Source organism: Halichoeres trimaculatus, unplaced genomic scaffold (assembly GCF_033239565.1).
Source record: "Halichoeres trimaculatus isolate MK-OKI-2021-1 unplaced genomic scaffold, fHalTri1.1 fHalTri1_scaffold_23, whole genome shotgun sequence".
Taxonomy (NCBI): domain Eukaryota; kingdom Metazoa; phylum Chordata; class Actinopteri; order Labriformes; family Labridae; genus Halichoeres; species Halichoeres trimaculatus.
Genome location: NW_027437201.1, coordinates 7,227,059 through 7,240,920, shown reverse-complemented (window position 1 = coordinate 7,240,920; position 13,862 = coordinate 7,227,059). Strand labels below are relative to the sequence as shown.

The 13,862-nt window shown below is 39.7% G+C and overlaps 1 protein-coding gene across 3 annotated transcripts in view; it reads left to right on the top strand.

Moving 5' to 3' along the window:
• afap1l2 (actin filament associated protein 1-like 2) overlaps positions 1–13,714 on the top strand; it is a 48,464-nt gene extending 34,750 nt beyond the window's left edge. For 2 of the 3 annotated variants that reach the window (XM_074662604.1, XM_074662605.1), the window contains exons 6-19: positions 824–1,035; positions 2,278–2,457; positions 2,570–2,656; positions 5,041–5,125; positions 5,224–5,328; positions 5,748–5,959; positions 8,890–9,035; positions 9,112–9,223; positions 11,076–11,321; positions 11,412–11,703; positions 11,866–12,039; positions 12,119–12,306; positions 12,403–12,579; positions 12,753–13,714. In XM_074662604.1, the coding sequence (XP_074518705.1) occupies positions 824–1,035; positions 2,278–2,457; positions 2,570–2,656; positions 5,041–5,125; positions 5,224–5,328; positions 5,748–5,959; positions 8,890–9,035; positions 9,112–9,223; positions 11,076–11,321; positions 11,412–11,703; positions 11,866–12,039; positions 12,119–12,306; positions 12,403–12,579; positions 12,753–12,779 (2,243 nt within the window). In that variant the 3' untranslated portion in view covers positions 12,780–13,714. Of the gene's footprint in view, positions 1–258; positions 464–823; positions 1,036–2,277; positions 2,458–2,569; positions 2,657–5,040; positions 5,126–5,223; positions 5,329–5,747; positions 5,960–8,889; positions 9,036–9,111; positions 9,224–11,075; positions 11,322–11,411; positions 11,704–11,865; positions 12,040–12,118; positions 12,307–12,402; positions 12,580–12,752 lie in introns of those variants that run through there. The other variant, XM_074662606.1, reaches the window with a different exon arrangement.
• The last annotated feature ends 148 nt before the right edge of the window (positions 13,715–13,862 follow it).

The following is a 13,862-nucleotide window of genomic DNA, read 5'->3' as shown; positions in this document are numbered from 1 at the left end:
TGTGACGGGCCTGAAGGAGCATAATGTGAGTCACTTAACTCCATCTCAGTAGCTCTTAAACATGTCATTACAATACTTTTAACAAGTGGCAAGTTATGAGTCATTATTATACATTTGTGAAGGATTAAAAGGTGAAACAGGCCTACACTTTAACACAAAGTCACACATTTTTCCCTGTGTTACTTTGACAGCTGACTAATTCTCATAGTCACATTCCTGTGTAGGTTGATGCTCTTATTTTTTGCTGCCTATCTCAGTTTCTACAGGATTTTTTTTTCTTTATAAATGAAATCATTTTCTTTGACACGTTTTTCAATCTTACTTCCTTCTTCTTCTCCTTTTTCTTTATTTTGTCTTTGCTCCTTTTGTTGTTGTGTAGATCCAGACTGTTTCGGCCTCCGCTCAGGGCCCTGGATGCGAGTGCAGAGCTCTGACAGTGTGGTCTATGCTGTTATCACTAGGGGTAGCTTCTTGTCTGTCATTGGATGTTTATGTTTTTTTGGCCTGGCATGTATTGATCTTTCAGTTTCTGAGGCCTTAAGCAAGAATATGCGCTGTCTAATCTGTATGAGCCTGCAGCATGGCCCAAGTCGTGCATGTAAACAAACCACTTCACGAGTCATTCATCAGCCATCGCATCATCAGTCTTGTTTCTCTTGTTTTACTTTTATCACATCTCCCATCAGCGCTTCAATTTCTCATTTTCAGCTGGAGGTCATCAAGATCAAGAATCATCATCATCTTTTGGTCATCAAACTAATTCATAATGCTTTCATTTATTGTCTTAGCACACGGTATCAAACTTCCTGTCTCTGTTTCTCAGACGATGGAGAGGCAGTAAGCAGCTCATACGAATCCTACGATGAAGAAGAAGCAACCAGAGAGAAATCAGCGTCAGCGCAGCACCAGTGGCCATCGACGGAGGCGTCCATTGAGCTAATGAAGGACGCTCGAATCTGCGCCTTCCTGTGGAGGAAGAAATGGCTGGGCCAATGGGCCAAACAGCTCTGTGTCATCAAAGATCATCGCCTGCTGGTGAGCGGAAACTATCAGATTCTTATTCTGTCATGAGATCGGTTCAGTCGAACAAGGATAAAAGTTTTGTTTGTTGTACTCTGTGTTTAGCCATCACACAATGTCCTTGTTTGCCATTTATTTTTAGAATGGAAAATTAAAGTCCTAAAAAACAACAAAACAAAACATGCCAGAGCCCACCACGGTTCATTCCTGATTTGGGCTGATAACATCAAAAAAGTACTCCATGCCAACTACTCAAAAATTACAAAACCAGATCCTTTGATTGAGAAAATTAATATAGAATAATTCTGGGAACACACTCGTTTGGTTTGTAATCAAGATTTTGATGAGATAACTGCAAGTTATCTGACTCCTGGAGTAGCAGTGAAGCAAAAAAGTTCACTACTTGCTAAAGCTCCCTCATCTTGCTGCAGCATTGCAGCACTCTTATCAGCTCTCCATCCTCGCAAACAGGGAAAAACTTTCAGTGCAAATCTCAGATCAAACATGTGTGTGCAGGCAGACGGACAAACTTAGAGACAAGCTGGTGAGTGAAGTGAAAAAGCTAGTGAGAGTCCGCAGACAGAAAAACATGTCGAGTTATTTCCATAGCTGCTGGATGCATAATGCTTACATTTTGGTTCATTTTATTCCCTGTTTTAGGCTGTAATGTGTAATTTTGGTGTTTTCAGTTTGTTATGCCATCACCAGGAGGACATAATAACAGTCAGTACTGGTTTTAGCTTCAAGCAGGAGATGGCTGAGCCTGGTGAGCCATTTCTCCCGCTAAATTAAGAGCTATCACTTCCCAACTTTTTCCCTAAAGCTACAGAAAAAAAGACAACAAAATAAAAGTATGATTAGCATCTAGCTCTTAGATACATTGCAAATTAATAAATTCCTATCAGTTATCATAATCTTTAAATTGGGCGTTGTATTTTTGGAAAGGGATCGTTAGATTTACCTCACTGCTCACTATGAATAATTTTAACTTGTTGTAGAGAATAAGTTTGCTCCTTCTGTGGAGTTGATTTTTATAGACTTGGAAGAAAACTCCCCTGAATACATTGCAGTATGAACTATTCTTGGTATTGAAAACAACCCATGCTAAATTGATTTATTTTTATTTATTTTAAAGATAATGTTTTTTGTATGAATCCAAGGAAGAAACTTTGATAAACTTTGTGCTTTAACAGATTTCTTTTTAAAACCCACAGTCAGCCCTCAAAGATGAGTCAGTGTCACTTCCTTCTTCCTCAGTGTTACAAGAGCTCCAAAGAACAGACACCTCTGCTGGATGTGAGCCTGTTGGGCTGCTCTGTGGTCTACAAAGAGAAGCAGCTGAAGAGAAAGGAGCACAAACTGAAGATCACTCCGGTGGGAGGGGAGGCTATCGTTTTAGGACTGCAGAGCAAGGAGCAGACTGAGCTGTGGCTCAGGGTGAGAAAGTCCACAGTTTGACCCGTCTGTACATTCACCATGACATAACTTGCCCGCTTCAAAGCCGGGTTCAATTTTTGGTGGTGATTCTCCTCTTGTTGTCGGCCTTTAGGTTATTCATGAGATAAGTCCCAAGCCAGCAGAAAACTGTGAATCCCAGCACTCCATGTCGGACTCCCCAAGGCTCATCTGCACAAAGGTAGGCTGAAGTGGCGTGCAGAGACTTTTTGAAGGGCAGGGGCGAAAAGAAAAAAAAGACACATACAGCGCTTCTCACCACTGAAGCTAGCTCCAAGTTCTGCATGTTTTTGAGGGCACTTGAACCAGCCAAGAGGGCAGCTTAGTGTCTTTTTGCTGGCACTTAAGTGTATGTTTTTCAAAAATTGGGCTACAACAAGGGGCAACCACCCCTCTGGCCTCCTGCTGGGCATGCCACTGGTAAGCTTTCTTGGTTTCACACTAACTTTTCTGAGTGGCAAGAGCATATAAAGGGTTCAGTTTATCCATACGCCCCTATATTTTCAGTCAGCATCTGAGAACCTTAAAGGTTGTGTTAGTGAACATAAATCCAAACTGAGCTCCCCCCCTTGGCTCAGTGCCAGCGGCAGCGCACACCCACAGCCTCCAAACAGAGCTACGTGAACACATTTACGAGCCCAGCAACCATCTGTAGCATCACATTTCTATGTGGGAGAGACTTGAGAGCAGTGCACCTGACTTGGCATGTTAGCACAAGCTAATCACTGGTTATTTGACACATACCTGGTTAGAGCTGCTCTCCAAGTGCCAAAAACAAATAAGGTTGAATCAGACTTCATCCTCGTTTGGTGAAAAGCTTTATCTACTTGGCATTTCCTTTCACTTTGGTTGTGTTTTTTTTCCTCCGTGCTATGCCCACTATTGTAGCTGCTCTGATTTGCTTTCACTCTGGATCATCGACACGCAAAGTCACTCGCATACTGAGCCTGTGATTGGCTGATGTAACCACATTTACTCTCCACCCAGAAACGTTTGATTAAAGGCAAAAAAAGACACTGACACACATGTATAGAGGCCCATAGGAGACAATTAAACAGGATTATTCCTGTAAAAGTTGACATTTTATGTTTTTTAGGAAAACCCTGCAGGAGTTTGAAAGTGATCTTGAAAAAGTCTCCCTTCTAGAAATATGCCTGGTCATAACCCACACTGTAAAATGGGATTATCAGCTCCAATTTTGCTGGTTACAGATTATTTTAATTGCTACTTCTTAGCTTCCAGTTTGGGTCGACCAGGACCAGATTCATTTACAGCACGTCTAGGTCTTTATGACAACACCACGCCAGCTGACGAAGTTTAGTAGTGAGAAGAGATAAAACACAGAGACCTGTTTTTCAATGCTGAAAACTATTTCTATGACTAATTTTGTAGTGATGGTGGACACTGGAGCCTAACTGTCAGACAGGGAAAGGACGAAAGAGCAGAAGAAAGCTAAACAGGTGAGTGATACAGCTGGAGCTAAAGGCTAATTAGCCTTTAGCTCCAGCTGTAACACTCTATAACACAGGGGGCTAAACTATTTGTGCTAATGTTGATTCCAACCCACAGTCAGCAGTTATTTTGCTGTGGTCTTTTCAAACTTGAGAGTCTGTCAATAAAATGAAGAGTGAAGTTACATTAGCTCTGCTTGGTAGATGGCTAACCAGGATTTACTGACATTACACATTACAGACATGTCTTAGAGCACCGGGCTGCCAGCTGAGCTAAATATAAACGGCTACTAAACTACTTACAAACTGACAGTGTTTACTTGTAGTCACGTTAGCCTACAGATATGCCGGAGCACTGGGCTGCCGATAGCACTACACATAGCTGGTTACTATAATGCTTGGTTGATGTCACGTTTCAAACCTTAGGGCTGCATAACTGTACTGATAAATACCTTACCTTGGCGCGTTGTATCCAGTAAAAAGTTGTCTTGAATTCCTAAACAGACTCACACCTCGCTAAAGTAATTTATGACAGTGTGCAGAGACTGCGGGCCACAAGGTGTCGAGGGGGTGAAATTTAAACACATCCTCTTTACAGCGTCTATAAAGAATAAGATGAATTATTTGACATAAAAAGAAGTCAAAAGGACACAAACACAAAACACACTGAAGAATTCACAGGTGTGACAAACGAACTGCAGGTGGAACTAATTAAGACAGGAAGTCAAAATAAAGCAGACATTTAGCTGGAGGAACTACAAAATAAAACAGTAAACACACAAGAACCACATGGACACAAGAGTAACGAATGACAGTATGAGACGTAATCACTAATACACTCAAGGAAAACAAAGGATGACTCCGCTAGTACAAACAGGGTGGACATCCTGGAGCTCAAAGCCAGATACAGGACAATGAAAGTAACAAATTAAAAATAAGTCATGATCCTTTAAAAGGACCAACATTGGGCTATTGTCCCAAGGGCTTTTATTACACGCACAATTAATTCCTCTACTGCCAGAGGAAATTCCTCTCAGTGGAAATGCAGATTAAATCTCTGTCATAACTTGTGGTTGAATGCTTATCGAAGGCCGATACTGTTATGACTCTCCAGGGAGATCTGAGCGAGAGATACTCAGTGGCGTCAGAGAGCGGCAGCAGCACTGACAGTCACGCCGAAACACCAGAGAACAAAGATGGTGAGTCACTTCTTCAACTGTGGGCTCCAACATCTAAGTTTCAGCAGCTTTCTGATTTTAAAGATGATTTTGTAACTACTCTTTTCCCTTTTTCACAGTGAAGAAAAAATACAGCGCAGGGCTGAAGTTCAGCAACCTTATGAACATTGGGAAGAAAAAAACCTCGTTGTTAGAGAGCCCAGAGAAATGTGTGGACACCTCCGGTGAGCACAGATCTCATTATAAGTTCCATTATGGTTACTGATTATAACTCAGGTGCGGTTCCTCTTATCACTTCATTCAGAAACTTTCTTCATTCAGTCGCTGGATGATTTCTGGTGAAGGTCTTTATCGGTCGTACTTCATACAAGACTAAACATGGCAATATTTTTCCATTTGTAGCCTTCAAAAATGAAGTCATACTTCAGCTGAGAGTTTGATTTTGTAACATTTAGCTGCTTTGTTTAAGAAACGTTGGTATGTTTATGATGTTAAGACTTTAAATTCTCACCGCAGAGTTCTGGAGAGATTGTTTTTGGTTAGGTTTAATGATAACTAATGCCTCAGAGTACATGAAAATATGTGCAACCAGGAGCAGAAATTGGTCCCTGATGTTGGACTTGGCCTCTGTCTCCTCCATCAGGCTACCTTAATGTTTTGGTGAACAGCCAGTGGCGGACCTGCTGGTGTCTAATCAAGAACGGGCAGCTGTGGTTCTACCAGGACAAGGGCAGGAACAAAGTGAGCCAGCCAGCTGTGACCCTGGGAGGCTGCAGTGTTTTGCCTGACCCGAGCCCTGAGCACTTGTACTCCTTCAGGATCGACCTGGACGGTGCACAGCTGGCAACCCTGGAGGTAGACAAACAGTCTTTTTCTGCTGTATCCCACACCGTGTTCAGTTGAGGGTTTACTTTGTCTTCAGTTTGGTTGATTTCTCTGTTATAGCCTCCAGTTTTTGTGGTTTTAAGTGTTCCTGCATTTCCTCTGCTGTTTCTGTCTCTTTGTTTCCCCACCAAAGACAAATGTCAAACTATTTAGACTCCTTTGTATGCATTGATAGGATTGCAGTGAGTCCTTTTGCAATGGTCCATTCTTATCAAGTGTTGCAATATGATTACCAATCCAAACTGAGCATGATTTTGATTTTACAAAATTCTACATCACTAATTTAAGAATCCAGATCCAGGAAAGAGGAGATTTGAGTTACACACTGTTTTTGATGCAGACATGAGCCGTAAAGGCAGTGGTGCCTCCAGCATGTTTCATAGTGGTGGCAATGCGTGTATGCAACTGGCAATCCCCCTTGGTGGTGCCACTTTGTAAAGATACACGTATGCGTAAACATGGTCCTATGGCCAAGCTAGTAGTGCCCAAAAAGATCAAAAGGAAGATAAATCAGACAAGAGCTCTTTTGTGGTATCTTGGGAACAAAAGGTTTTACAGACATGAAACCTAAACGAGTATGTTCAGCACCTATATATTAATGTATGTGTCACCCAGTCCTGAGTGTCTACCACCTTTTATTCCTGAGATACATCATCAAGGGTTAACTTACCCCAGCCAGACCTGGAAATAAAGGTAGAGTAAATAAAACTTTTGATATGAAGGTCATAGGAAATTGGCTGGTGTATACAGCACCCAAGATTTAGTCTCCATGCCACCCAGTCCTGAGTGCCTACGACCTTTGCCTCCCTCGATATCAGCTAAAATGTCTCATTATTATAAATGAATGGGGCTTAAAATGTGGCAAAGTATAGAGGCCAAAATCAGTCATATGAGAAGTATTTAGGAACATGTTTTGCAGCATTTGGAGATAAGTTTAAAAAATGGGTCCTTGTTCCAGCCTTGTAGCAATTGTAGGAAAAGGGTCGGTAATTTGGATTAGAACAAGGGTCTGCAACCTGCGGCTCTGGAGCCTCATGCGGCTCATGACTTCTCTGCGGTGGCTCCTTGTAGTTTTAATGAAAATATTATTGAAATAAAGATTTTTGGGGGGTTTCTTACAGAGGGTATTGATGATTAAAGGCACTGACACCAAACAAAAACAGGTCAACATTTTGTTAAGCTAAACATTTATTAACTCATTTCAGTTTTTTTTAAATCTATAATATAAATTCCAAATTATTTTTGCAGACATTGCAATTTATTTTATTAAATTTCGCAAATCTCAACATTTTTTGAGTTGCTACACATTTTTGCAAATTATTTATTTTTTTAATTATTATTTTTTTCTTTTTTAATTTAGAAATTTCTGAAATTACAATGATGTGTTTTATTATTTTTGCAAATTTTTGACATTTTAAAATTTTGGACATTTTGCACATTTTTTGCTCATTTCTAACTGATCTAAAAAAAAAAAATAAAGTCAGGAAAATTTTGAAATTTCAAATAAAAAAATCAAAACTTTTCAAATAAATGAAATTTATGACATTACAAATTTTTCAATTAATTTTTCAATATTTGCAAATTTACTGAAACTTAATAACAAGACATCTCTTGAGTTTTACAATGGAGAGAATTTTATACACTTATTTGTCTTTTTTGTAAAGATAAATCAGATTTTGTGGCTCCCGAATTACTGTAATCCAGATGAGCTGAGGCAAAATGGCTCTTATGAAAGTAAAGGTTGCAGTCCCCTGGACTAGAAGGTCCCAGTCTGGCACCTCTTAAGGTACCAGTCACATTTCCTAACTATGGTATGTACTGGCATTGAAAGCCAGGTCTCTTCATTTCCTTTAAGAAGACTGAGCAACAGCCATGGGTGACTGATACTAGTTGACCAGGGGTGTTTGACTAGAGGTTCAAAGGGGTTACAAGCTAGAAATGATAAAAGATGGATGAACTGGACCATGACACCTGTCTCTGACCTGTCTCTCTTTGGCGGTCTCACTAATAAAAGCAAAGACTAAAATAAAATCAAAGAGGAAAGGGAATAAGTGAAGAGGTGAGTAGTCGTGACTTTAGTGAAGTGTGTTTGTAGGGGGCAGTGTGAGTTCTCAAATTTGCATTGAAAGAAAAAACTGCTGTTTTTGTTAAGAAACCTATGCCAAGATGAAATAAATATTTTAAATACAGTAAAAAGGATCACAACCTCAGATCTGTTTAAAAAAAACATGAGCCATACAGCTTTTAAAACCAGTTTGATGAATAATAAATATAGGCTGGTAAATTTAGAGTAGAAAAAACAAACTTTGCTTTAAAAACATGTTTTTAGTTAATCTACACTCTACTATGCTACCTTATTTGGGAGTCATTTCTGCTGACATCAAACTAAGCCTATGTAATGTATGTATATGCACAGGGGTGGTCTGTGTGTATTTGTGCGTATGTGTGTGTGTGTTTGGAGGGTGTGAGTGTTTCAGGGACTGATGCTACGCCCTTTTTCATTAGGTCTCCAGTACCACCCTGCTTACACTATGTTTGGTCATAGGCAATGGAATTTGATGTTTAGTCTCCACGGCTCTGCTGCCTGACAGTTTTTCTGTTTTCTGTTTTATTCCACCACGACAAACTCAAAACCTTCTACAAGGTGATCCACTTTTCAATCGTCTTCAGTCTCATTGTCCTCATACTAGCTGTGCTTTCCTCTTCATGTTATTTTGGAACACTTCTTGCTCAGTGTGTAATAAACAGCTGGGAAAGTATGCTGCAGCAATCATTGTATTAATACAAAGTGACAGCTGGCATGCAGTACAAACCAATAACTGCTTTAAGACTTGTGATGTTGTAAGTGGAGGGTATGTAGTAAACACTTTCTGCCTCGTTTCTTCTCTCTCCTCGCTCAGGCAAAGACTTCTGCAGACATGGGCCACTGGCTGGGCCTCCTGCTGTCACAAACTGGGACAAAGACAGACCCTGAAGAGCTGACGTACGACTACGTCAACGCTGAGAGGATCTCCTGCATCGTCAATGCTGCCAAGACCTCCTTATAGTAAGATCATCACTCCTTGCTTCCAAGTGCTCCCTGCATTCAAACAAGCTCTCAATTTATAACTGTGTTTCTATAGCTTCATGCAGAGGAGGTATTCAGAGCCAAACACCTACATCGACACCCCACCCTCCATCTCCCACAACTCTGATGAACTGTACGATGATGTGGCGTCTCTAGCTGATCCAGAGGTTAGTTGCTAAGCACTGAAATAAACCTGTGATGTTTGATCACTCTTGATCGTTAGCGTTGTTTCTGTTTGAAAATGCTCTTTATATATAATATTTCTTCAGTAAATCTTAAAGAAACAAACAGTAGAAAACATGTTGCAGCATTAGCAGCAGCTTAAGACATGAAAGCTCTCCACCATACGACCTCTGCTATTGATATGTACATATTTTGATACACAGTAGTCTTGCCCCTTCTTGACTTTGATTGGCCAGTAATGTGGAGGTGACATAATTGGGCAGTGCAGTGTCCCAAAAGTTCAAGTGATTTCATGAGTTTTGTGGGTGCTGCAACAAAAAACAGCTGACACAGGTTAAAGGTCACATTATATCAAAATATATTATGTTTTAATTTAAATAACTTTTTTCTTCTGCTTTGTTATGGGATAAATATTTGAATGATGAATAAGGAAATTATCTAGCTGTCTCTTCAAGAAGAAGATGATTGCAAAGTATAATCTACATAATGTATATAATAGTGTGAGGAAGCTAACACTGACATTTTGCTGTCAATAATAATAATAATAAAAATAATAATAATAATAATAATAATAATAATAATAATAAATAACAATAATAAATAATAATACAGTTGGTATAATTATAAATATCTAATAAAATATTGTATTATTATTTATATTATTATTATTTTATATGTTTGTTTTATATAATAATTATAAAAATCAAAATAATAATAATAATAATAATAATAATAATAATAATAATAATAATAATAATAATAATAATAATAATAATAATAATAATAATTATAATAATGGAAAAATATTATCCATTTATAAAAACAATAAAAATTGTAATGATTTTTATTATTTTTATTTAATAAAAATATTGTATAATTACTATAATCATAATTATTGTCATTATTATAATTGTTATTATTATTGTTATTATAAGTAGTAGCAGTAGCAGTAGTAGTAGTAGTAGTAGTAGTAGTAGTAGTAGTAGTAGTAGTAGTATGATTACAAAACATAAAAAAAAAACATAATAAAACCTGAAATGTAATAACTAGTCAATAAAGAGAGAAAAGTGCTGAGCCCAAAGTGTAAATTAAAAAGATGTTATTAAACCCAAAATGTGTAAAAAGTTGTTATATTTTGGGCTCATCATTTTTTTTACATTCGATTTTATTATTGTTATTTTTTTTTTGCATTTCTGGTTGTTGTCACAAAAATTGTGCTCTCATAAATTTACAAATAAAGAAATAAAATAAAAAAATAAAATAGAAAAAATAAAGTAATGCGGTCTTATCTTTAACCACTAAAGTTTAAAAAATAGTGGTATAGTTAAGTATGCAGGCCCTTAACTGGCATGAGAATTGAATTTTGATTACTCTGTTTTCAGTTATAAGGCCAAATGTTCTCATTGTTTTCACAGGATATCAGCTTATGAGTGTCATTGTCTCGGGACGATAGTTTTAAACCATTGCAACAATGTTACATCAAATAATCAAAACTCCTCCTCTTAGAGTTGCACCTGTACAAAACAAACACAGCCCAAACAACCTCATTAATGTTACCATAGCATCACTTGACCTAGTCAGGTCACAGTGAACAAATGTGTTGGTTTGTTTCCTGGAATGGAAAAAAAGCAGAAAAAGAGAGCACTCAGAGTAAGAACTTCTGAAGGTTTGCAACAAGTTAAAGAAGTCACCACTCCAAATGTCCTTTCATATTTTGACCCCGAAGGAAATGAAATGATCCGTTGGCTGGGGCTTTTTGATTTCTTTCACTTTCACTATTACTTCTGCTGGTCATCTCAGAGGTTATAACTTCCTCCTCATCCCCCTCTACCACAGGATACTGAAGAGAGCGGCCTTCCTGACAGCGAGGACAACAACCTTCAGGAGCAAAATGAAACCTGCTCAGAGGATAAAAAGGACTCAGAGGAGGACCCTGAAAGCAGGATTTACCTGGACCTGGTCCCTGTGCGTTCTTTTCTGCACACAGCCTCTGGGAATAAACCCGCTGCTCCCAAAGACATTTCCACACATTCTCCAGTGGTAGCAGACGACCAGAAGAACCAGACATCTCAAATTAAAGAGGTTGTTGAAGAGGAATTGAAAGAAATCCCTGTAATCAGGAATGTTACCCTGCTTTTCTTTAACATTGAAGACTTTATGTTTGTATTCTAGGTCAGTGCAACAGCTGAGCCAGAGCCAACGCCTGTGTTAAATGGGACAAGTTCTGCAGCAAACAAACCGGAACAAGAGCGCCCCCCAACTCCTATTACCCAGCAACAGCAAACTCAGCCGGGCAAGACCTTGTTGCAAAACCAGGAGACCCCTAAGAGGACTCTAGAGATCCCACAGGCTTTTGGCTCCCCCTCCTCAGGGGCACAGATCCATAATAAAGGCTTAGTGGTGCAGAATGCTGCAGGGTTTCCTCAGAGTCCTCAACCACTGCGGCCAAAGTCACACACGATAGGTGAGGATAAAGCTTGATGTACAGGGGGCTAATTCTGCACTCCTTTGGCTCCCTCTAGTGGAAGACTGTGTCCACTGCATCTGAGGCACATCTTCTTTCAAGTTCAGCCCAAAGCTTTCTGTATTTGTGTATGACTTTTTTCTTTAATATTTCACAATCCAGGGTGTCCCGGTACATATGAAGTAAAGTTAGGCAAGAACCGCACAGAGGCTGACATGCGCCGGTACACTGACGACCGCGACCGCCTGGAGAAAGAAAGGGAGGAGGTGAAGAGCAGCCTGGCCAACCTGAAGAAGCAGAGGAGAGAAACCAAAGAGGAGCTCAGCGCCTGCCAAGGTGCAATCTGATTCCCTGTGAAATGTATTTCTTAATCAGGAGGTCTCCAGTGATAATGACAGGTGTTTGTCCTCTTCAGATCCCAAGCAGCAGGCCCTGTTAGAGGCCCGCCTGAAGCAGAAGGAGGAGGCGTGTCGGGAGGCAGAGCGTCGCAGGGTAGAGGTGGAGCTGCAGTTAGTGGAAGTGAAAGAGTGTTTGAAGAAGGTGGAGTCAGGGCCGTTCACACTGGGAACCACACTGGACAGCAGCCTCCAAGACACGCCTGCAGTGAGTGTGAAAGCAGATTCATCTATATTAAATGCATCCCCTCTGTCTTTGCTTTTCCAACCTAACGCCCTCATTCCTCTCCTCTCCACTCCTCAGTCTAAAACAGCAAGCCTATCTGCTTCTCTGACATCATCATCGTCATCCTCGTCATCCCAACCCTCAAACAGCAACGTTAGCGCAGACTCAGCCTCTCCTGTCAACTCTGCCTCTGCACTCAAGAACAGACCTGCTTCCATCATGGCCACCAAAGGCAAAGTCCTGCAGAAAGCCAAGGTGAGATTACACATTTCAAAGAGCTTGCAAGAATTAGTTGCCATTTGGCTAAAAGTGCTTTCACTTATGAGAATGTGGCTCCCAAAATGCACAGAAACATCCCTAAATCTGTTTGATTCATAGCGCTACGTTCACAATCCTGTGAAATAAATCCCTTATTATTATTTCAACAGGAGTGGGAGAAGAAATCCACCAGCTAGAAGAAACCCAGGTTGACCTTTGACCTCTCAAGTCATAAAATGTATTCTGATCTGGTAAAACACCCTCTGTCAACCAGGGGTGTGTCCACAGGGCTGATCAGGGGTGGCATGGGCCCCTCTTGAAATCTGGTTTGCCATTCAAGATGCCTCTCCAGAATCCTCCTCTATGATTGGCTGATTTGATTTGCTTGAGGCGGGACTTGTGTTAAAATGACAGTGTTGAAACAAGCTGCTATAAGCTTACTTTGCATTGAAATGTAGCACATTTTCATTCATGGTACTTTGAGTTGTAGCAAAATAATTCACACGTTTTTCATGAAATAAGTGTTCATCAAGTGCATTTGTTCAAAAAAACTTTTGGGTATTAAACTTTTTGGTTATGCACTTATGATGGACAACTTGTGAGGTTTCCCTTGCTCCTTTAAGTTCTTTAAACAGAGATTTTGGACCAAAATTCTTACTTTGAGTCCTTGAAGCAATACATTACATTTGTCTGTTACTTCAGAGTTGGTAATCAAGTAGCTATGATGATTGGTGACAGAAAGAGTGAAAAAAGTAAGATATTTATTTTTCGGGATGCACACACCTCATGCCACCCCTGTATACGCCAGTGCCCAAGTAACGCCACACCCTGCGAGAGCCAATCAGAGAGATCCAGGAACTGCCAACCGACTTTCAACAACTTTAAAGTTACAGCATTACGGCCAGTTCATGAAGCACAAACTAAAATGAGCCCAGACAAACATTTGAAACCACTTCACATTAAAAAAAAGCCCATTTTCAAACATGGCTGTTTTGTACACCATAGATTGTAGCTTGGTTCATATATGCTGGTAGCCAAGATGTAAATATATTTACACATTTATTCAGCCTGTTGGCTTGTATTGCTAGCTAAAGATGCACTTTTTATTCAAATAAAAATGTACTGACAACAACAACAAAGCCTTGGTGTTTGATTTTTCCCTTAATTTCACATCTGTTCACACAGCCCTTGTGTTGAAATTAACTTGAGGATTACTGCAGTATAAATTCAGAGGACACTGGAGGTTTGAGGCATTAAAATTTAACGGAGTTATGATACTT